Here is a 23,615-nt window from a genome sequence, read left to right on the forward strand (position 1 = left end):
TCCACCAATCAGGCCTTTATGGCAGAGTGGCCAGACGGAAGCCACTCCTCAATAAAAGGCACATGACAGCCCCGCTTGGAGTTTGCTAAAAGGCACCTAAAAGACTCAGACCATGAGAAATAAGATTATCTGGTCTGATGAAACCAAGATTGAACTCTTTGGCCTGAATGCCAAGCGTCACATCTGCAGGAAACCTGGCACCATCACTACATTGAAGCATGGTGGTGGCAGCATCATGCTGTGTGGATGTTTTTCAGCGGCAGGGACTGGGAGACTAGTCAGGATCGAGGGAAAGATGAACGGATCGAGGGAAAGATGAACCTGCTCCAGAGTGCTCAGGACCTTAGATGGGGGCGAAGGTTCACCTTCCAACAGGACAATGACCCTAAGCACACAGCCAAGACAAAGCAGGAGTGACTGAATGTCCTAGAGTGGCCCAGCCAGAGCACGGACTTGAACCCAATCGAACATCTCTGGAGAGACCTGAAAATACCTGTGCAGCGATGCTCCCCATCCAACCTGACAGAGCTTGAGAGGATCTGCAGAGAAGAATGGGAGAAACTCCCCAAATACAGGTGTGCCAAGCTTGTAGCTTCATACCCCAAAATAGGCTGTAATCACTGCCAAAGGTGCTTCAACAAAGTACTGAGTAAAGGGTCTGAATACTTATGTAAATGTAATTTTTAGTAGTTTTTTTTATACAAGTTAGCAAAATTCCCTAAAAAAACAGTTTTTGCTTTGCCATTATGGGGTATTGTGTCTAGATTGATGAGGGAAAAATAACAATTTAATCCATTTTTTGAATAAAGCTGTAACATAACAAAAATGTAGAAAAAATAAAGTGGTCTGAATACTTTCCCGAATGCACTCTACACACCTACAATACACACACAGAAATATACAGACAGACACTCAGTCTTCCCAGTACGCTGCATTATGCCATGCTGTTGCCATTCATTTAATACATCGCCCATAACCAGGTTCAGCTCCAATTTAAAAAATCTGATTCATTTATGGGATAACTAGTAACACTTAACAGAACAAGCAGCATAGCCAAACATGTCCAATGCCCAACATTACCTTGTCTTGCCACAACATATACGCTTTAAACAAAATGCAGCTGGCAGTACGGCTTTCAGTTACATTTCCAATAGATGATCGGTTGACTACGCCGCCTTCTAAGTCTACAGCTTCTACAGGTCTACATAATGGCTGCAATAAGAAGAAAGTGTACTGTACCTGTTTAGAGTTGGGATGTTACCTCTGCAATCAGACAACACTGACTGGTTAGTTACGCAGACATCAGGAGGAGGAAGCACTCAGAAGAGTGTGTGTGCATCATAAAAAAAGCTTCAGACTACACATTATGGATTCGACTTTCTGCTGTGGTACATTTAGCTTGTTCTCGACAACCTAATAAATCAATCAAAATGTCCCGTGAAGTCAGGCTTCCTGTTGCCTTCTTAAGGGCTTCTTGTTGCCTTCTTAAGGGCTTCTTGTTGCCTTCTTAAGGGCTTCTTGTTGCCTTCTTAAGGGCTTCTTGTTGCCTTCTTAAGGGCTTCATGAACTAACAAGTGGCAGTACAAAGGGCCCGGAAGAGCGTCAGAGCACGCCCCTTTTCTAACAAGACGTCAGTGGTGACACCTTTAGGCACTGTCATACATCACATGCACTGTCTCAAACCCCCACATTACACTCTATATGACAGCTCCTCGAAAAATTCCACAATAGTTCTATGCCTTCCTAGAGGCCTATTCTTTGGTATTGGTTCAGTCCTGAGGTGGGGGGGACATGCTTTGTTTCAATGAGGAAGCCAATCAAGCCTGGTTAATGCAAATGAGTTAAACATTTTAAGCGGGATAAATCGGTCGCATGCAACAATCGGAGCACAGCAGTCAATGGTTTAACTTTGCAAATCAATGGTTTTTGTTGGACATTCACTTCAAAGTGAAAAATCAAAGTCTCAGCATCACTTGGTTACTGTTGAATTGCCCATGTGCAGTACAAGTCCAGAGTTTCTCTCTGCTTGTGTGTTACTGAAATAGATGTGACAGATCTTCAGAAAGTTGAAAACAATCTTGCCGTCATCCAGAGGACAGACCAGAGAGATCAACAAAAGTGGGACTTTGCCGACAGGAGACTAGCTAGTTTCCACTCACACATTCTTGGTAAACCAGGGAAAGTATTTGTACTCTCACAGAATACCTGCTTTTGCAAACGAGGAGTATTTTTCAGGGGGTGAACAGTGGTGGGGGGATAAAATAACCATGTTACCGTGGATGAGAACAGGACCCTTCAGGAGATAATGAAAGACAGTACTGTCCTTATACAGAACCTTACACACTCTTGTCTCTGTTAGCTCTCATCTCTCTTATAGGACCACCCCCTTCCCCTAATAAGACACCTGACTATAGATCAAGCCTCCCTACTCCAGTCCTGCTATTAAGCATTCTCATCTTAGAATAACAACTGGCCCTAGACCAGTATATATAGGAGCAACACCACATCTCCACCACGGTACCATGCAGCAGAGCGTGTGTGTGTGTGTGTGTGTACCTGTTGGGGTGGGAGGTAGGCAGCATGAACTGGAATTCTACGATGCAGGTGTTGTCCTTTAGCTGTCTGTGCTGGACGCTGTTGAGCTCGTAGGCGATGTAGGCTCTACGTACGTACACCTGGGATGGGGAACACAGGAGAGTTCTAACAGGGTAGAGATCTGGAGACAGTAGAGGACTGTTCCCTTTACCATGAAATGTCACTCTTTGTACAGTGTCAAAAGCTGTTCAATTGCCTGGGCAACCAGCTATTGTGACTTTGAATGCAAAAAAACATTCAAAGTCCTTCCTCTCACCTCCAGGGCAGCCATCCTGACCACCTGGTTACTGTGGTAGAAGAAGTTAGGCAGCACATCAAAGATGGACGTCTCGGACAGGATCAGTTTCTGCAAAAGGAGAGAGGATTCAGAATCATGAAAGTCCAGAGAAATATCATTGTGACCTCATTCCACTGTCAAATAGCCATCACTAGCCGGCCACCACCCGGTTACTCAACCCTGCACCTTAGAGGCTGCTGCCCTATATACACAGACATGGAATCACTGGCCACTTTAATAATGGAACACTAGTCATTTTAATAATGTTTACATGCTGCTTTACTCATTTCATATGTATATACTGTATTCTACTCTTAATTTTTGTTTTGTTTTCCCCTATTTCGTGGTATCCAATTAGTAGTTACAGTCTTGTCCCATCGCTGAAACTCCTGTACGGACTCGGGAGAGGCGAAGGTTGAGAGCCATGCGTCCTCCGAAACACAACCCAACCAAGGCGCACTGCTTCTTGACACACTGCTCGCTTAACCCGGAAGCCAGCTGCACCAATGTGTCGCAGGAATCATCATACACCTGACGACCGTGTCAGTGTGCAATGTGCCCGGCACGCCACAGGAGAGGCTAGAGCGCGAAGGAACAGGAACATCCCTGCAGGCCAAACTATCCCCTAACCCGGATGACCCTGGGCCAATTGTGCGCCGCCCCATGGATCTCCTGTGCTCGCGGCCGGCTGCAACAGGGCCTGGACTCGAACCCAGAATCTCTAGTGGCACAGATAGCACTGCGACGCTGAGCCTTAGACCACTGAGCCTCTCGGGATGCCCCTTTACTCTATTCTACTGTATTTTAGTCAACACCACTCCAACATCGCTCGTCCTAATATGTATTTATTTATTAATTCCATTCTTTTACATTTGCTTTGTGTGTATTGCTGTGAATTGTTAGATACTACTGCACTGCAATAACATCTGCTAAATATGTGTTTGGTTTGAAAAGTTTTCTACTTCTGTGAGAGTGTCTGAATGGCCTCCAGCAATGGCAGTAAAAAGTCAACAATGGCCATGGTCCCTACCTGCAGGTTCTCGATGCAGAACTGGTGCCCGTACATGTCGATGGCAGAGAGGAAGATGGACTCCACCTGGTTGTGACGGAGCTCGTAGGAGGGGAGGTGGGAGGCGATCAGCACCTGAGGAGGAGACGGAGGAGAGTGAGAAGATGACAACACTAACCCTGGCAAATCAAAAACAAGAGAACATTTAGAGAGACAGGAAGTGATGCGCTACGGACCTGGCGGGCACGCAGTGCCACCTTGGCGTTGGTGGTCTTGCTGAGCTGGGTGAGCTCTGTCAGAATGGCCATCAGCTCGTCAGTCAGGGTGGGGTCACGACCACACAGCTGGTCCTACACACAGGGAGAACACAGTCATCTCTGTCTAACACACAGGACAAATGTATTTCTAAAGAGGGAAGGACTTACAATGAGCATGGTGACCAGGAGGTTCTTCTTGGTGACCTGGGCGTGTGAGAAGATGTAGTTTAACACGTTGGCCATGTCGCCCTTGTTCTCCTCACGCAGTGTGAACACACACTTGTCGTAGTGTCCTGGAATCACACACACACACACACACACGATTCAGAGGAAAAATCAAATCAACCGGAGCTCAAAGGAAGGTGCAAATTAAAGGTTTGTTGTGTAACAGTACCCTCATGTGGACAAATAGAGCAAGTGCAGTCCTGAGAGAAGACCATTGAATCCTATTCATGAATCAAAGACAGGCAGGACTAATTATCAAAGGCTAATCCTTTCCATTTCCCCTATACCAACCCAGGAAAACCCATTGCTTTACATAGTCTGTTAATGTTAGGAGTAGAGTCCAATGTTCCTCACCATTCTGGAACTGGACCTCTACTTTGAGGTACTGCCTAAGCAGGTCCATTACCACGGCCTTCATGTGACCACGGATGCCACTGCGGTACCTAGGCAGAGAGACAAAATGGCATGGTCAGTGACAGACCGCATCAGTATGAAAACAGTACGTGTCTTTAGAATCATGTTTGTGTGTGTATGGGTTGCTAGGTACAGTTGAAGTTGGAAGTTTACCTTAGCCAAATACATTTAAACTCAGTTTTTCACAATTCCTGACATTTAATCCTAGTAAAAAAAATCCTGTCTTAGGGCAGTTAGGATCACCACTTTATTTTAAGAACGTGAAATATCAAAATAATAGTAGAGAGTGATTTATTTCAGCTTTTACTTCTTTCATCACAATCCCAGTGGGTAAGAAGTTTACATACACTCAATTAATATTGGTAGCATTGCCGTTAAATTGATTAACTTGGGTCAAACATTTTGGGTAGCCTTCCACAAACTTCCCACAATAAGTTGGGTGAATTTTGGCCCATTCCTCCTGACAGAGCTGGTGTAACTGAGTCAGGTTTGTAGGCCTCCTAGCTCACACACGTTTTTTCAGTTCTGCCCACAAATGTTCTATAGGATTGGGGTCAGGGCTTTGTGATGGTCCCTCCAATACCTTGACTTTGTTATCCTTAAGCCATTTTGCCACATCTTTTGAAGTATGCTTGGGGTCATGTTCATTTGGAAGACCCATTTGACCAAGCTTTAACTTCCTGACTGATGTCTTGAGATGTTGCTTAAATATATATCTACATCATTTTCCTTCCTCATGAAGCCATCTATTTTGTGAAGTGTACCAGTCCCTCCTGCAGCAAAGCACCCCCACAATATGTGGCTGCCACCCCCATGCTTCACGGTTGGGATGGTGTTCTTCAACTGGCAAGCCTTCCCTTTTTCCTCCAATCATAACGATGGTCATTATGGTCAAATAGTTATATTTTTGTTTAATCAGGCCAGAGGACATTTCTCCAAAAAGTATGATCTTTGTCCCCATGTGCAGTTGCAAACCGTAGTCTGGCTTTTTTTATGCGGTTTTGGACCAGTGGCTTCTTCCTTGCTGAGCAGCCGTTCAGGTTATGTCGATATAGGACTCGTTTTACTGTTGAAATAGATACTTTTGTACCTGTTTCCTCCAGCATCTTCACAAGGTCTTTTGCTGCTGTTCTGGGATTGATAGGCACTTTTCGCACCAAAGTACTTTCATCTCTAGGGGACAGAATGCATCTCCTTCCTGAACGGTATGACGGCTGCGTGGTCCCATGGTGTTTATATACTTGCGTACTATTGTTTGTACAGATGAATGTGGTACCTTCAGGCGTTTGGAAATTGCTCCCAAGGATGAACCAGATGTGTGGTGTTCTACAATTTCTTTTTCTGAGGTCTTGGCTGATTTTGTTTGATTTTCCCATGATGTCAAGCAAAGAGGCACTGAGTTTGAAGGTAGGCTTTGAAATACATACACAGGTACACCTCCAATCGACTCAAATTATGTCAATTAGCCTATCAGAAGCTTCTAAAGCCATGATATCATTTTCTGGAATTTTCCAAGCTGTTTAAAGGCACAGTCAACTTAGTGTATGTAAACCTCTGACCCACTGGAATTGTGATACAGTGAATTATAAGTGAAATATAAGTGAAATAATCTGTCTATAAACAATTGTTGGAAAAATTACTTGTGTCATGCAGAAAGTAGATGTCCTAACCGACTTGCCAAAACTATAGTTTGTTAACAAGAAATCTGTGGAGTGGTTGAAAAACGAGTTTTAATGACTCCAACCTAAGTGTATGTAAACATCCGACTTCAACTGTATCATCAGGTCATTTAAAGCCCTGAAGCTGAGAGAGAGACTCACCTCTGCACCAGCTGTACGATGCTCTGAGTGTTCATGAAGAACACCTCTCTTTCTGACTTCCTGTTCAGAGTGGCAGCATGACTGTCCAGGATGTTGGCAATCTGGAAGAACAGGCTAAATCAGTCAGGTGTATTCCTAATGAACTCTGTATATCAACTCCCCAGAACCATAAATAATACAATAACCAACCTGAATAATACAGTGTGTCTGTGTGTGTGTGTGTGTGTGTGTGTGTACCTGCTGGCTGGGGAACTGGCAGAGCACAGAGGTAATGTTGCTGGCGTACTGGGCCATCTCCTTCTTGATGCACTTCTCCACAGCGAGGGGGATCCGGCCTGACACACTGGTCATAATGTCCTGCAGCTCCAACAGAGGCAGAGAGGGGTCCCGGAGAGTCTTCATCAGCGTCTCTACCCATTCCTTCAGCTGGGGAAAGACACATTCACAATTTTACCAACTGATATTGATTAACGTACCAACACAGAATACTGCCATCTTTTGTTTGTAGATTGTTGTGTGTGCTGTAAAGAACCACTTGCCTTCCCACTGAAAAAGAGTTCAGGCAGGCAGAAGCCATTCATGACGTGCACAAGGTGGTCCAGGGTGCTGTGGAAGACCCTGTGGAGCTTCTCTCCTCTCAACGCCACCGCCTGGATGACGGGCAGCGCCCCGTGGTACAACTCCGCCTGAGACACACACGTTACAACATATTTTTAGTCTCGCATCAAAACGTACTGTATAGCTATCCACGTTTCCATTACAAAATACAAGGAGCATATTTAGACCAAAAAATAAAAAATAAAAAAATAAAAAACATTTTTTTTTTTTTAAATCGCTAAATTCCCCAGTGTCAGGCACAACGTCCCTTACTGACCTGTTGGACCCGGCTAGGATCATCTAACTGCAGCTTGGCGATGACGCAGCCGGGCTCCAGCACGGCACCGGGCCTCTTCACATAGTGGATACAGCCGGACTCCAGCGCCGTCAGAGTCATCACCATCTTCATCACCTGACACAGTTACACACACAGTTGACATAGCCGCTCGCTCCACTAACGGAGTGTGTGACCATGGCCACAACTACGTCACACACACACACCTCTATCTCAGCGTAACACTGGCCAGAGAACACGTGCCCCCCATCCTCCACGGTGTACTGGATGAGTTTCCCTGCTGAGAGCGAGCGAAGCAGGGACGGGTCGTTCTCCTTCTCAAACACACACGTCTTGTTCCCAATGGTGATGCGGTACCTGGCGGGGGGAAATAATCTCTTTTAGTCCATTGCCCAAATCAACCCCAAACCTCTCAACATTCCTTTAAATGAAGAACGTATGTATTCTGTCTGTCCATCGTTCTTTCCTTCCATCCATCCATCCTACCGGTCCACCTCCTCCTTCATGTAGGTGGTGTAGCTGCTGCCGTCGTAGGAGAGCAACAGGCCCCCGTCGCTGAGGCGATGGACGTCCACCTCGGCCGAGGTGCTGTTCATGATGACCACGTAGGAGTTGGGGGACTGACGCGTCACCTTCAGACAATACTTAGTACCCTCATAGATCAATTCCACATCAACTGTGTTGAGAAGAGTGTGCGCGGGCAGCACCTGGCCTCTGTAGAGGGGGAGAGAGGAGAAGAGAGGAGAGTGAGACGGTGTGTGTGTGTGTGTTCTTAAAATCTTTAAAATAGTGTTGACCTTTCTAGAGAGTGCAGGAAGTTGGAGACACTGTTCCTCAGGTTGACGTCAGCCACGTGGAGAGCCCCGCTCACTATGCCCAGCATGGTGTCAGGACGCTCTGCCTGCATCTTCTCTGAGATGAGCCTGTCCAGCCAGCCTGTGTCGATGGTGTTGTGCTGGAAGCTCTCAGTCTCCAGCAGCTTGATGAGGTACTCCACTGTGGTCCTGAAGTCTCCTCTGATCGACAACTCCTTCAGGGCCACCACCATGTTACTGAACACACACAGGAGAGGTGGGTTTCACTGACAACACACACAAAACACAATGAACTTCACATGATTTTTTTCCCTAGTGTGTGTACTCACGAGATGGCCTCCTCTCGGTTCTCTCCCCAGGAGAAGCAGTGGCCAAACTGGGAGTCTGCAAACTCATGCAGGCCTCCGGCCGCGGCCACACTGAAGTATCCCCACACATTCTTGTTACTGCGGAAGTTCAGCTCCTGCACCGTGCCCGAGCTAGGCTTGAAACCCTCATCAGGGTTCTCACTGGTGATGCGGGCAGCGATGACATGTCCCCGTGGGGAGGGTGCCGTGGACAGACCCTCAAAGTCAATCATAGAGTCTCCCCAGGGCTGGACACCATACATCAATCTGATGTCCTTGATACGGTGCAGGGGAATCCCCATGGAAATCTGAGGAAGAAGAAACAGTTGCGGTCTGTAGTAGAAGGAAGTTCCTGTTGAACGAATGGGTCTTTGAAATAATTATAAAATTCACTAATGTACTTCTGGTCCAATGTTTATCCTATAATTGAAGTCAAGAATGTGCTTAAAGTTTGAATCTTCACTAACACCCTTTCATTTCCTGGCAATACTGAATAATAATAAATGTGTTAAGGGTGGGATTAAAAACAAACAAAGATAACTATTGTAAAATATACCGTGCCTGTAAAATGTATATAGTATGTATAAACTGGAAGAAGATGCCGTAGTGTTGTTGGCCATTAGTTTAGTCCAATTATTGGGCGGTAGGGTAAGAGGAAAATATATATATTTTTTAAAGACGGATAGCTAGGCACACACACACAAACAAAAATAAATGTCCCTTTTTCAGGACCCTGTCTTTCAAAAATAATTTGCAAAAATCCAAATACCTTCACAGATCTTCATTGTAAAGGGTTTAAACACTGTTTCCCATGCTTGTTCAATGAACCACAAACAATTAGTGAACATGCACCTGTCATTAAGACACTAACAGCTTACAGACGGTAGGCAATTAAGTTCACAGTTATGAAAACTTAGGACACTAAAGAGGCTTTTCTACGGACTCTGGAAAAACAACAAAAGAAAGATGCCCAGGGTCCCTGCTCATCGGTGTGAACGTGCCTTAGGCATGCTGCAAGGAGGCATGAGGACTGCAGATGTGGCCAGAGCAATAAATTGCAATGTCCGTACTGTGAGATGCCTAAGACAGCGCTACAGAGAGACTGATCATCCTCTCAGTGCCAGACCACGTGTAACAACACCTGCACAGGTTTGGTACATCCGAACATCACATCTGCGGGACAGGTACAGGATGGCAACAACTGCCCGAGTTACACCAGAAACGCACAATCCCTCCATCAGTGCTCAGACTGTTCGCAATAGGCCGAGAGAGGCTGCACCGAGGGCTTGTAGGCCTGTTGTAAGGAAGATCCTCACCAGACATCACCAGCAACAACATCGCCTATGGGCACAAACCCACCATCGCTGGACCAGACAGGACTGGCAAAAAGTGCTCTTCACCGACGAGTGGTGGTTTTGTCTCACCAGGGGTGATGGTCGGATTTGCGTTTAACGTGAGCATTACACCGAGGCCTGTAGTCTGGAGCGGGATCGATTTGGAGGTGGAGGGTCCGTCGTGGTCTGGGGCGGTGTGTCACAGCATCATCGAACTGAGCTGGTTGTCATTGCAGGCAATCTCAATGCTGTGCGTTACAGGGAAGACATCCTCCTCCCTCATATGGTACCCTTCCTGCAGGCTCATCCTGACATGACCCTCCAGCATGACAATGCCAACAGCCATACTGCTCGTTCTGTGCGAAATTTCCTGCAAGACAGGAATGTCAGTTTTCTGGCCAGCAAAGAGCCCGGATCTTAATCCCATTGAGCACGTCTGGGACCTGTTGGATCGGAGGGTGAGGGCTAGGGCCATTCCACCGAGAAATGTCCAGAAACTTGCAGGTGCCTTAGTGGAAGAGTGGGGTAACATCTCACAGCAAAAACTGGCAAATATGATGCAGTACACGAGGAGGAGATGCATTGCAGTACTTAATGCAGCTGGTGGCCACACCAGATACTGACTGTTACTTTTGATTTTGGCCCCCCTTTGTTCAGGGACACATTATTCCATTTCTGTTAGTCACATGTCTGTGGAACTTGTTAAATATGTCTCAGTTGTTGAATCTTGTTATTATTTTCTACATTGTAGAATAATAGTGAAGACATCAAAACCATGAAATAACACATATGGAATCATGTAGTAACCAAAAAAAAAAAGTGTTAAACATATCAAAATATATTTTATATTTGATTCTTCAAATAGCCACCCTTTTGATGACAGCTTTGCGCACTCTTGGCAATGTATATTTACCCAAAAATATATGGGGATGGGAAATGATGCAGACAATTACATTGATGGAAGCTACAATCTGCAATATTAAAGCTGATCCACCCGCTAAAAAAAATTCTAAGAATAAAAATGTCTGCTAGGGTTTTAATTGGCTGACTACAGAAATAAACATTGGGTCTTGAATGATATTTCTCTCTCACTTAGAACCCGGTTATTAACTTTCTCTTCTTCCTGGCCAGGGCCCAGTTTCCCGACAGCGATGGAACTCAGGCTTAAGAGTGTTTTAATGACGCATCATCGTTCCTAAGGCAGAAGTTCCCCAGAACACCACGCAGAGAGAACGTTTGCTAAGTGCGTCGTTAAACCACGTGTCGATACTGACGATGAATCAGCTCCTATAGAGATATTACCACCGATGGCTACAAATAGTTGGAGGAGGTTTATTATGTTTACCCAGTAATAATACCCTAAACCACAGATGTCACATCATTGCAGACGTTGTTACACATCATTAAATAGATTGAGGCAAAAAATAAACTGAAAGTAGCATAATATAACTCAATTGATTGGACATGAAATTGATTTCAATATGATTTAAATACACTGAGTGTACAAAACATTAAGAACACCTTCCTGATATTGAGTTGCGCCACAAATCTTCCCACTCAGAACAGCCACAATTTGTTGACGCATGGGAACTCTACAAGGTGTTGAAAGCGTTTCACAGGGATGCTGGCCCATGTTGACTCCAATGTTTCCCACAGTTGTGTCACGTTGGCTGGATGTCCCTTTGGGGCGTGGACCATTCTTGATACACATGGGAAACTGTTGAGCGTGAAAAACCCAGCAGTGTTGCCGTTCTTGACACAAACCGGTGTGCAACTACTACCATACCCCGTTCAAAGGCACTTAAACCTTTTGTCTTGCCCATTCACCCTCTGAATGGCACACATACACAATCCATGTCTCAATTGCCTCAAGGCTTAAATATAATGATTTAACCTGTTTCCTCCCCCTCATCTACACTGATTGAAGTGGATTTAACAAGTGACACCAATAAGGGATCATAGACTTCACCTGGATTCAACAGCATCCCTGTCGGTCAGTCTGTCATGGAAAGAGCAGGTGTTCTTAATGTTTTAGTGTACATAGGCCCATGTAGCCTATAATGTACTCGGTTCATTCGAAGCACCTTTTCATCTTTCGTTAGTTTGCAACAACTGCAAAGACAGTGGCATTTATCGTGGAGCAACTTTGTATTTGTAGTCAACTTTGTTCTGAAGTTATCAGCGGTTACAGACAGATGTTTTTCTGTCTATGTTCAGCGGAGATCTTTGTACAAAGTGACGCAAAAAAAACCATTACAAAACTATCGACGCACTTAGCTTTTCTACGAGTGGTCTGAGGCGGTTGGTAAACTTTAGTGACCATGGTTTTGGGAAAGAGCTCTGAGATTTAACAACGCTCCTACGAAGGTTCTAACAAACAGCCTTTAAAAAGGGCCAATGCAGCCGTTTTTATCTCAATATCAAATCATTTCTGGGTAACAATTAAGTACCTTATTGTGATTGTTTTCAATAAAAACAGTCTAAACTAAATTAGCTTCTTAGCAAAGAGCAATTTCTCAAGAATGAATTTAGCTAGCTGTTATTGGCAGTGAGGTTTGGAACTCTTTCTTAGTGCTCTATTAACTAATCAACCACCTGGTGTTATCACCAGGCAGGCCAAAACTTCATCCTACTAAAAATGGCTCAAATTTCAAAACAGCTCTTACTCAATTTATTTATTTATTTAACCAGGCAAGTCAGTTTTAAGAACAAATTATTTTTTACAATGACAGCCCACCCCGGCCAAACCCTAACCCGGATGATGCAGGGCCAACTGTGCTCTGCCCTATGGGACACCCAATCACAGCCTGGAATCGAACCAGGGTATGTAGTGACACCTCTAGCATTGAGATGCAGTGCCTTAGACCGCTGCACCACTCGGGAGCCCAAAAAAAGGGCATTATCATAATTTTCACAATTTCACAGTATTATTCAAACCTCAGTGTGGAAATATATATATAAAAACACAGGAAATCACATTTGTGACTGCACTGGGCCTTTAAGATGCTTTTGAGAAACCTTTGTTTATCTCACTGAGAGGAATTACAGCTTGTTGTATCCCACTGTTGTCCGTCTGCCCCTTCCTGCCCAGTGAGATTAGACAGTGTCAACGTGGGGATAGGTGGACAGACAGAGTATATCCCTCCCCTACAGCACAGACAGACAACTGCCATCTTCAGCAGCAGCTCTGTTGGTTTGTCCTTCAGCTTGAACGCCCACCACTGACCTACATACTGCTGAGTGGACACGTGACCCACCACTGACCAACATACTGCTGAGTGGACACGTGACCCACCACCATGACTGATGCTGGAGGTGTCTGGAACACCCCCAGAGGGGTGGTGAGGAGGAGGAGGGAGGGAGGGGTTGATTTTTCATGTTTCTGTACATTAGCTCACGCCAACCTAACCAGTTACCATGGAGACAGAGGCCCGGGATGAAACTAACTGTCGAGAGCAGTGAGGTGTACCTACACAACAGAGACGTACGACACAGACTGAATAGGAGCTGGACACACACTGCTGCTGAAACTGACCTGCAGCTGTGCAGCAGGCAGGTTGACGTCGGCCACCATCTCAGTGCAGGGGTGCTCCACCTGCAGACGAGGGTTGAGTTCTAGGAAGTAGAAGCTGCCATCTTGGCTGTAGAGATACTCCACTGTGCCAGCACTGACGTAGCCCACCATCTTAGCCAGCTTCACCGCACACTGAGGAGTGAGGGACAGACACACAGTCACAACCCGGCAACTTAACCACAGAGCAACGAGTCCATCTGGCCACAGTCCCTCTCAAATTTCAACACATTGACATGGCTCCTCTCAATGGTAATGTCTCCATCCAATAGCACAAATTGTGCCATACCCTCTCCATGTCCTCAAACACATCTGAGGTGGAGATGGTGGCGGGCGCCTCCTCTATGATCTTCTGGTGTCGCCGCTGTACGGAGCAGTCCCTGCCGAACAGGGAGATGGCGTTGCCGTACTGGTCGGCCAGGAGCTGGACCTCCAGGTGACGAGCGTGTTTGGCCAGCTGCATCACGAAGATGGGTGAGCCCGGAACCTCTGTCTGGACCTGGGGAGCCAAGGAGAATGGAGCATGATGGGTTATTCAGAATCAAAATCATACTGAACATGTCTTTCAGCCCATCATAACCATATAATGATACTGGAATTAGACTGGACCTCACCTGTCTGAAGAGGTTGGGGAAGTCATCAGCACAGTTGACTTTGCGGATGCCCTTTCCTCCACCTCCCTCGGAGGCCTTCACCATCACGGGGTAGCCCACCACCTCCGCAGCCTTCAGTCCTGCCTCCACATCATGGATGCAGCCCAGCTCATACAGATCAGGGGGAACGTTGATGATCCTCTTCTTCTGGTCACTCTCTGACCACTCTACTGTTAGCCCTGAGACACACACACACACACACACACACTGGGATCAGTCTCTGACAACACACTTACTTCAAAGCCATCCAGTAAATTCAACGGTACAGACATACCTGCTCCACTCCAGGGCAGGGTTGGGATGCCAGCTGTCTGAGCCACGATGGATGAAGCGATCTTGTCCCCTAGTGCCCACATGGCCTGGCTAGGAGGACCTGGAAGTAGGCACAGAACACAATCTTACAGGACAGAAGGGCTAAAAGCAGTATCCGTGGCTCTGTGTGTGGCTGGAAGACTCAGTGGAGAGGAGATGGTAGGAAACACAGTCTTACCCATGAAGGCAATGCCATTCTTCATGAGCAGCTCTGGCAGTTTGGGATTCTCTGAGGCGTGACCCCACCCAGCCCATACAGCCTGGAGAAATCATTACAAACACAACCAGTTCAAATAAAAGGTTATACAAGAGAGTTCAATCACTATTTAGAAGAAAGTCTACTCTAGGCCTAAATAAACTGATGTTTAGGAGTACCTGCACAGGTATACGCTTGGCAATGTCCAGAATGAGCTCCACGTTGGCATAGTTGTTGTTATTGGTCCCTCCTGGCACAGGCACATAGTGGTCGGCCATCTTTATGTACTCTGTAGAAGATAGTGGGGTGAAAACCGTTTAGCTCTGCGCTGCCCATAAAATAGCATGTATAACAGTCCAACATTTCATCTCATCTTTCGTCTCTAAATATTAGCTTGCTATCGTCACATCTAAAACATCACCACCAGTGTCAAACCATTTACACATGATAGCATTTGGAGAAAGCCATTATTTTCTACACAATCAGACAAAGCCCTTTCTGCTGAACTAGGTCAGAGTTGCCTGTTCAGTGCAGTGCAGGTTTAAACCAACAGACATCCTGCTCTGGTCCACTCTTGGAAGCCTAAGTGGGTTTGCTTGTTTAAACACATCAGACTGGCTGGAGCTTTGTCCTGTTTCTCTCTGGGTCACTAAGCAGAGTTAGAGAGGCTGGGTAGAGAATAGAGAGACAACGGTTACTCCGCTGCTACTAGTTGTGATGATACCGTAATGTAAAGCTCACCTGCGTTGGCCTTCAGGTCCTCAGGGGTTACCATGACGACAAAGCGGATGGCGCGCTCGTTGCGAAACATCTCGTAAGCCCAGCGGCGGATGGAGCGCATGCATTTGACCGCTGCGATGCCGTTGTTGGCAATGAGGACCTGAGATGGGAAGAGATGTGAGCAGGGGACTAGCCTCTGAAATTACTGCATGTCAAATGTGCTAAAACCAGGCCCTAGAAGCTAAAGAAGCCCTGGCTAAAGAAGCCCTTACCTTCTCGATGACCTTATTACCACCAAAGCGGGTAACAAACTCAGCAGGGGAGGCCACGGTGAAATCTCTCTGCAGGTCGATGCGACGCCGGTCTCGGCCCTGCTTGACCAGGTGCAGCCCAGACATGCTCGGTCTGTGTGAACAACTGAAATTACTTCAGCATGAAGAGAACACCGTAGTGTAAGGTTGGTGGGGGGGCGGTTCACGATCCCCCAGCATTTGTCATCAACATATTATTTTACATTCATCCATAATAACTTCTATAATAAAAAGACGTGAAAGTTCATGCTACAGTCAACATACACAACAAGCATAAGGTTAACGGCCCAAACTACACTTGACACGTAGTGTAAGCAGAGCGCACACGTTGCTCAAGACTAGAGGTTGACCGATTAATCGGAATGGCCGATTAATTTGGGCCGATTTCAAGTTTTCATAACAAATCTGTATTTTTGGGCGTTGATTTCCGTTTTAAATTTTTTATATATACCTTTATTTAACTAGGCAAGTCAGTTAAGAACACATTCTTATTTTCAATGACGGCCTAGGAACGGTGGGTTAACTGCCTTGTTCAGGGGCAGAACGACAGATTTTCACCTTGTCAGCTCAGCGGATCCAATCTTGCACTCTTATAGTTAACTAGTCCAAAGCTCTAACCATTGCACTCCACGAGGAGCCCGCCTGTTACGCGAATGCAGTAGAAGCCAAGGTAAGTTCCTAGCTAGCATTAAACTTATCTTATAAAAAATAATCAATCAATCATAATCACTAGTTATAACTACTAATCCAGGTTAGCAGGCAATATTAACCAGGTGAAATTGTGTCATTTCTCTTGCGTTCATTGCACGCAGAGTCAGGGTATATGCAACAGTTTGGGCAGCCTGGCTCATTGCGAACTAATTTGCCAGAATTGTATGTAATTATGACATAACATTGAAGGTTGTGCAATGTAACAAGAATATTTAGACTTAGGGATGCCACCCGTTAGATACGAACGGTTCCGTATTTCACTGAAATATATATATATATTTTTCAAAATGATAGTTTCCGGATTCGACCATATTAATGAACAAAGGCTCGTATTTCTGTGTGTTATTATGTTATAATTAAGTCTGATTTGATAGAGCGGTCTGACTGAGCAGCAGCAGGCTCATAATCATTCATTCAAACAGCACTTTCGTGCGTTTTTCCACCAGCTCTTCGCAAGCACGGCGCTGTTTATAACTTCAAGCTTATCAGCCTAATGGCTGGTGTAACCGATGTGAAATGGCTAGCTAGTTAGCTGGGTGTGCGCTAATAGCGTTTCAAACGTAACTCGCTCTGAGACTTGGAGTGTTTATTCCCCTTGCTCTGCAAGGGCCGCGGCTTATGTGGAGCGATGGGTAACGATGCTTTGAGTGTGGCTGTTGTCGATGTGTTCCTGGTTCGAGCCCAGGTAGGGGGGAGGAAAGGGACGGAAGCTATACTGTTACACTGGCACTACTATAGTGCCTTTAAGAACATCCAATAGTCAAAGGTATATAAAATACAAATGGTATAGAGGGAAATAGTCCTATAAATACTATATTAACTACAACCTAAAACCTCTTACCTTGGAATATTGAAGTCTCATGTTAAAAGGAACCACCAACTTTCATATGTTCTCATGTTCTGAGCAAGGAACTTAAACGTTAGCTTTCTTACATAGCACATATTGCACTTTTACTTTCTTCTCCAACACTTTGTTTTTTCATTATTTAAACCAAATTGAACATTTTTCATTATTTATTTGAGGCTTAATTGATGTATTATATTAAGTTAAAATAAGTAAGTGTTCATTCAGTATTGTTGTAATTGTCATTATTACAAATAAAATTTAATCGGCCGATTAATCGGCAACGGCTCTTTTGGTCCTCCAATAATCGGTATCGGCATTGAAAAATCATAGTCGGTCGACCTCTACTCAAGACCAGCGCTGGTGAAACAGTCACTGTGATCCATCAGAGATGGTACACCAGCCGTGCCATCAGCAAGTGCGTGGAGCGCTGTGGCAGCGTCTTTTTACACCAAGCGTAAGCCTTCCTTGGCCAGGAAAAACACCAAACGAGATCTTTGTCGACCTTGTAGGCTGACTGAGCTTTCAGCTGTCTTTGACCCTTCACACTCCTGGGAATTGGCCTAAATGGATAGGGCTACATTTAAATGTTTCTTACAGAGGAAATATAAAAACCACAGTAGCAATTGAAAGGGAACAGTTGAGATAATTGTATAAATTTTTTATTTAACCTTTATTTAACTAGGCAAGTCAGTTGAGAACAAATTCTTATTTACAATGGACTGCCTACCCCGTCCAAACCCTAACCCGGGCGACGCTGGGCCAATTGTGCGCCACCCTATGGGACTCCCAATCACAGCCGGTTGTGATACAGCCTGGATAATGGCAAAATGATTAGACCAAAGTTCTCCTGACAAGACAGAATCCAAATATTACACTGTTGATTTTATGTGCATTTACACTCATTGTTGCTGCATTCGTTGATAAAGAAATCTGAAAATACTTTGGATACGTTTAGTAACACAAGACAAGCCAATACCTGGAAAATGTTGGGTAGGAGCAACCTAACACAAAAAAATAACAAAGCTGCGATGATAAGAGAGCTACTGTGATTAGATTAGACTGATTAGACTGCCAGGGCAGAACATTTTCCTCCTCAAAACATAACTGCTTACTAAAACTGGTGCTCTAATGGTCACATCAAGGGAGAGAACATTCATGGATCAATGTAAACAGTCTACTCTACCTACAGTAAAAAAAAATATACTTGAAATCAATGTCCTTGTCTCTAACTGAGTAGGCATATCTGCCCTGAGGAGAAGATTAAATGTTCTCTCATTTTTCTGAACTGTACACAATTAGACCTTCCACGAGTAAAAAAAGGAACAGCACACCATCACCAACCAGTCGCAGGATGAGCTCGTTCCTGACATGTTATTAACAGGCTAGGGCAACCTGCAAGTGTTTCCTCAGGGGGGGGGGGGGGGGGGGGGGGGGAATAGGGCACCTAAACTAGGTCCCACCCTCAGAGAGAGCCAGTGAGAGGATGGATCCAGTCACCCAGAAGGGTGTGTCAGGGACAGAGCCCCTCAGTGTGTGTTCGGACGGCTGCTGTGGCCTGACACTGCACTGTTGCATCAAGATGGCATGCTACAGAGACACAGACAGAAGCCTCTGAATGAAGCCCCAGAGAATGAAGCTCCCAGAGAACGGCACTTCCCATCATCTGAGCTCCCCCTTGTCCTATGGGAGAGAGCTGTGGGCTCTGCCTCTGCCAGTAATTCCGGTTTCATCATCAACCCTCACACTCCCCATCACATACTCAAGCACACAGGACAGGTCAGCTGTAGAGAGCTGTGAAACTAATCACTTAAAACGTGAGGTGCTAAAAGAGGATCAAGAAAAACCTTCCACTCTATCTCTGCCAGAAAGGCACATCGTAACAGCCTGCAACCTCAGACAATCCCATATAGACTGGAGGTAAATACCTGAGCATGATGTTTGGTTATACTCAACTATTGGAATGTGATTCAGATATCAAGTTTTTTCTATCATGCCACTGAATGATAAGCGAATATAAGAGTGTGTACTGTACACAGCTATTTTCCAATCATGGCTTTGGAAAGTGTGTGTGGAAAGACGTAGCTGACAGGTGAACAGCAGCGTGAGTGGAATACTTCTTTGTCAGTGTCCTGGCCCACCACAACACTAAAGCCCTACTGCTAGACTGACTGTAGTAGGCCTGACTCTCACGTCAGTCTGTTACAACTATTCAATTCCAACAACAGCCCAGACCTGTGGCAGGCATATAGTTGAACCAAAACTCACTAGAATAGTCTACACACGAAACACAGAGTTCGCAAACAAGAAAGACTGAGAAACAAATCTGAACACCATTCTAAATGAATAGCCTGAGCCTACTGTATGTGTACAAATGTTGACATATTCTTCTGGCCAGCACCATATCTGCCAGTTATTCATACAAATCAAGTCTTATGTATCGCCACACATCTGCATTCACAGTGTCCATTCTTTAGAGCCTCGTCCCAGTGGCTGTAAAAAGAGCCACCGAATACAAAGGAGAGCTGGTGAGGACAGGCTCCAGGGGAGAGCTCAGGGCTCAGAGCTGAGGTTGTTGGCAATGGGACAGCAGCAGGGAGGGCAGTCCATCCAGAACACACAGCTCCTCTATAGCAAGCAGGCATAGTGTGAAGCTGGCCTGGCCACGTTTTTCACACACACCACCCACAGCAGAGAAGCGAGGGAGGCCCGCCAGGGGGAGATCACTGAACCCAGTGTTCTCCTGCTGCTGCCATTCCAGAATACTCCCCTCCAGACTCGTCTGATATCTGTATTGGAGGTTTCTCCATCCCATACAACTGGAGCCAGATTGATTAGTCAATAAAAACTGTGCAGTACCATTTTGTATAATGCATTGAGATACTGGTAACCTCAGTATAGATGCTATGATTAAACACCTCTCTGTGGTTGCCATGCCTGGATATACAACACAAACAGAGGCTCAGGGAACACAAACCAGAGAGAAAAGCCCAGGTTCTGACCTCATGTGGGGGCTGTCGATGTGGTCGAAGCCCATCTCATAGGTGCTGTTCTCTGAGCTGAGGCTAGAAGTGGGGGATATGGAGCGCTCCTTCTCCTCCAGTCCCAGCGTCAGGTCTGGCTTTCCCAGGATCTCATCCTCAGAGTTCTCCTCCGACACAGAGCCGATGATGAAGTTGGAGTGCAGCGCAGCAAGGTTCGGGGCAGCAGCCTTATTGGCAGGCGCGTCCTGCTGTGCCATAGCTGGACCGTCACCACGTTTGCAGGCTGCGAACACTGTGGAGGGAAAGGAGTGGATGAGGAGAGTCAAAACCACAAGTATTTATAAAGCTGGAGATAGAGCCGAGTCCTCAAGTAAGTCAGGGCCACAGCGTGATGACACCAGGCCGTTCTGGCATTGGCTGCTGTTTGTCAGATTGCATCAGTGAGAGGAGTTGCACAAAAATGATGTTGACCCTGCATTCATATTGCAAGACATTGCAAAAGAATGGTACAGAGGGCATTACCTCCCCATCCTCCTTAAATAAAATGCTTACTGTGTCTGTAATATATATTTGTTTATTTATGCATACACACACATACAGTTACAACAAACTCCAATCCAAAACCACTGGTTTGAAAGGCATGGTCTGCATCGATGTTTGCTAGTCTTTGCGAGGGTATACTTTTCTTAAACTACAACTGTGCACGAGCAGAGAAACCAGAACAAGACAGACACACCTTGCCAGCATTAGTTTTAGCTGCTTGCTGGACCTGAAAAACAAGCCCAACAATGCAGACATAACGTAAGAGAACAGCACTGAACATAGACGTACCCCACATGATAATGATATGCTCTAATGATAATGATAGGAAACAAATGTCGCCCCGCACCCTGGTCCAAAACTGGTTTATCTTATGGATGGGAATCTAATGTCGAATATGTCGAACAGGCAAGTTACATCAAATCATACTAGTAGTGTTGTGTCGCGTTATGGCTAACCATAATCATATAAATCAAAAAACACTCGTTAGTCTCAATACAACACTAGTCGATGTGAATGAGCAGGGAGGTTTCACAAGTAGTTTCTGGCTATCTAGGTAGTTAGCTAGAAAGACAGACCGGTATCTTGTTAACGTTGGCTAAGTTATTACAACAGCATGCGAGGTGTCGGGCAGCTAGCTAGCAAGATACCGGTCTGCTAACGTTACTGTAACATACAGTCAGTGTAGTTAATTAGCTCATCACCTAGCTATGATAGCAAGCTAACGGTTAAGACTCAGTACTCACCGTGAGAAATAAACCGACAAGCAATCCTGAGTCGTTGATCCCAAAGGATTGGTGGTGACTTATTTAATTCACGTTGGTTTCAGACATGTCTTTCCAACCGGTGATGACAAAAAACACATTATGATGAGCTAATGTGACTACAAAAGGCGCATTTGACAGTAGGGAGTGGTATGATGCGAAGATGGGTTACGTTTGGCCATTCACCTCTGACCTTGGCTGCGTTGCAGTAGCGGGCCAATCGGATTGCCCGAAAATATCCAAGGCGGGCAGAAAGAGCCAAAACTGGAATTGACTGGGAGGAGGTGTGCCCAATAAGAAAACATTTCTACCATCCCACGTGTTTGGTCCAGTATGGCCTGATCTGTACAAACCTATCCTCCCTGGCAGGCTGGCAGAGTCATTTCTGATCATACAGTAGTTTCCAGACTTTTCTGATTTAACAAAAAGAAAAGAAAAAACACAGGGTATGATGTGTAACGTACCAGGAACCATACCAAGTACAAGACATTGCATAACAACATACACACCATTTAGCAGTGGCATAAAGTACTGAAGTAAAAAATACTTTAAACTACTACTTAAGTAGTTTTTTGGGGTTATCTGTACTTTACTTTACGATATATATTTTTAACAACTTTTACTTTTACTTCAGAACAACAGGCAATATGTGTTTCTTTTCCCTTTAAAATAACAAATCAAGCTCTAATGTAGGGTGGATTATTTTTGTTAAATAGACTCTCATTATCTCAGTAGTTGTCCTCCAATGATTAAAAACTGTTGTTGTTGCACCTAATGAGCAGCTATAGATTCCCATTGAAATAAAATGAGGGAGTTGGGACATGGTACAGGAGATTTCCCTTTTGCAACTGGATCCCCACCCACACCTGACTGTCCTACTCATTATACAGAAGCTGAACTGTACTTTGGACCATCACCTGGCTGATGCACCACAGTTTGGCTGGTCAAAGGCCCCTGTGTCCCCAGTAAATGTGTAGCCTTGACCCTTACGACTTACCCAGAGCTGCCAGAGATGTGGTAAGATCAGATCTAACGCCAATTGGGCGAATTACAGACAGTCTGCAATACCTTGTCTGTCTGCTTGATCAGTAACTTTTTCCTGTTCCCCATCATGTTACTGAGTGAAACCGTTAAAGCAGTCTGTATGTCTGCCTGACATGATTGTTATAATTTTTTATTATAAATAGGCCTTCTTGTTGTTATTTGGGGCTATTTATCTCAACGCAGACTCACAATGGAGACGGAATAGGTTGAAATGAGTCCATGTTTAAAACAGGTCCTTCAAGTATAACCTGATGGGTTTTGGGGAGGCAGCAGGACTGACACTTTCTACGAATCAGTTGTTCCTCACTCAACCCCCTAGAGTCTAAGCCCTGTCTAAGCTGGGGGAGGGTGTTCTACTAAGCTAGGACAACTATTGCTTTCACTATACATTCTACCTCTTGGTGATGTCATTCGGAAACACAATGTCAACTTTCACTGCTATGCGGACGACACACAGCTAGCTATACATTTCGATGAAACATGGTGAAACCCCAAAATTGCCTACCCTGGAAGCCTGTGTTTCAGACATGAGGAAATAGATGGCGGCAAATGGTTTACTTGTAAAACAGAGATGCTTGTTCTAGGTCCCAAGAAACAAAAAGATCCGCTGTTGCAACTGACAATTCAACTTGATGGTTGTACAATTGTCTCAAATAAAACTTTGAAGGACTTTGGCGTTACACTGGACATTGTTCTCTCTTTTGACTAACATATCAATAATATTTAAAGGACAGCTTTTTTCCATCTTTGTAACATAACATAAAAAAATAACAAATTTGGTCCAAAAATTATGCAGAAACACTAATCCATGCTTTTGTCACGTCTAATTAGACTACTGCAATGTTCTACTTTATGGCTACCAATATTAAGCACTAAAAAATCAATTTGTGCTAAACACAGCTGCTAGAATCTTGACTAGAACCCCAAAATGTGATGATTTTACCACCAAGCTAGCCTCTCTACACTGGCTTCCTGTTAAG

General features: G+C 45.1%; 1 protein-coding gene across 14 annotated transcripts in view; it reads right to left on the reverse strand.

Moving 5' to 3' along the window:
* The window catches only part of LOC110533878 (acetyl-CoA carboxylase), a 50,674-nt gene extending 28,928 nt beyond the window's left edge, over positions 1-21,746 (reverse strand). For 5 of the 14 annotated variants that reach the window (XM_036990270.1, XM_036990269.1, XM_036990267.1 and 2 more), the window contains exons 1-25: positions 21,574-21,746; positions 20,306-20,579; positions 15,710-15,863; positions 15,459-15,597; positions 14,897-15,006; positions 14,700-14,781; positions 14,484-14,582; positions 14,171-14,388; positions 13,846-14,055; positions 13,521-13,691; positions 8,634-8,959; positions 8,287-8,541; positions 7,976-8,203; positions 7,696-7,846; positions 7,472-7,606; positions 7,137-7,283; positions 6,835-7,023; positions 6,598-6,698; positions 4,718-4,806; positions 4,307-4,431; positions 4,118-4,231; positions 3,903-4,016; positions 2,852-2,941; positions 2,557-2,675; positions 1,240-1,263 (exon numbers count right to left, since the gene is read on the reverse strand). In XM_036990270.1, coding sequence (XP_036846165.1) covers positions 1,240-1,263; positions 2,557-2,675; positions 2,852-2,941; positions 3,903-4,016; positions 4,118-4,231; positions 4,307-4,431; positions 4,718-4,806; positions 6,598-6,698; positions 6,835-7,023; positions 7,137-7,283; positions 7,472-7,606; positions 7,696-7,846; positions 7,976-8,203; positions 8,287-8,541; positions 8,634-8,959; positions 13,521-13,691; positions 13,846-14,055; positions 14,171-14,388; positions 14,484-14,582; positions 14,700-14,781; positions 14,897-15,006; positions 15,459-15,597; positions 15,710-15,863; positions 20,306-20,544 — 3,629 coding nt within the window. In that variant the 5' untranslated portion in view covers positions 20,545-20,579; positions 21,574-21,746. Of the gene's footprint in view, positions 1-1,239; positions 1,264-2,556; positions 2,676-2,851; positions 2,942-3,902; positions 4,017-4,117; positions 4,232-4,306; positions 4,432-4,717; positions 4,807-6,597; positions 6,699-6,834; positions 7,024-7,136; positions 7,284-7,471; positions 7,607-7,695; positions 7,847-7,975; positions 8,204-8,286; positions 8,542-8,633; positions 8,960-13,520; positions 13,692-13,845; positions 14,056-14,170; positions 14,389-14,483; positions 14,583-14,699; positions 14,782-14,896; positions 15,007-15,458; positions 15,598-15,709; positions 15,864-20,305; positions 20,580-21,573 lie in introns of those variants that run through there. The other 9 variants (XM_036990278.1, XM_036990275.1, XM_036990273.1 and 6 more) reach the window with 6 other exon arrangements.
* Between the last annotated feature and the right edge of the window lie 1,869 nt (positions 21,747-23,615).

This window comes from Oncorhynchus mykiss, chromosome 10 (genome assembly GCF_013265735.2).
Source record: "Oncorhynchus mykiss isolate Arlee chromosome 10, USDA_OmykA_1.1, whole genome shotgun sequence".
Lineage (NCBI taxonomy): Eukaryota > Metazoa > Chordata > Actinopteri > Salmoniformes > Salmonidae > Oncorhynchus > Oncorhynchus mykiss.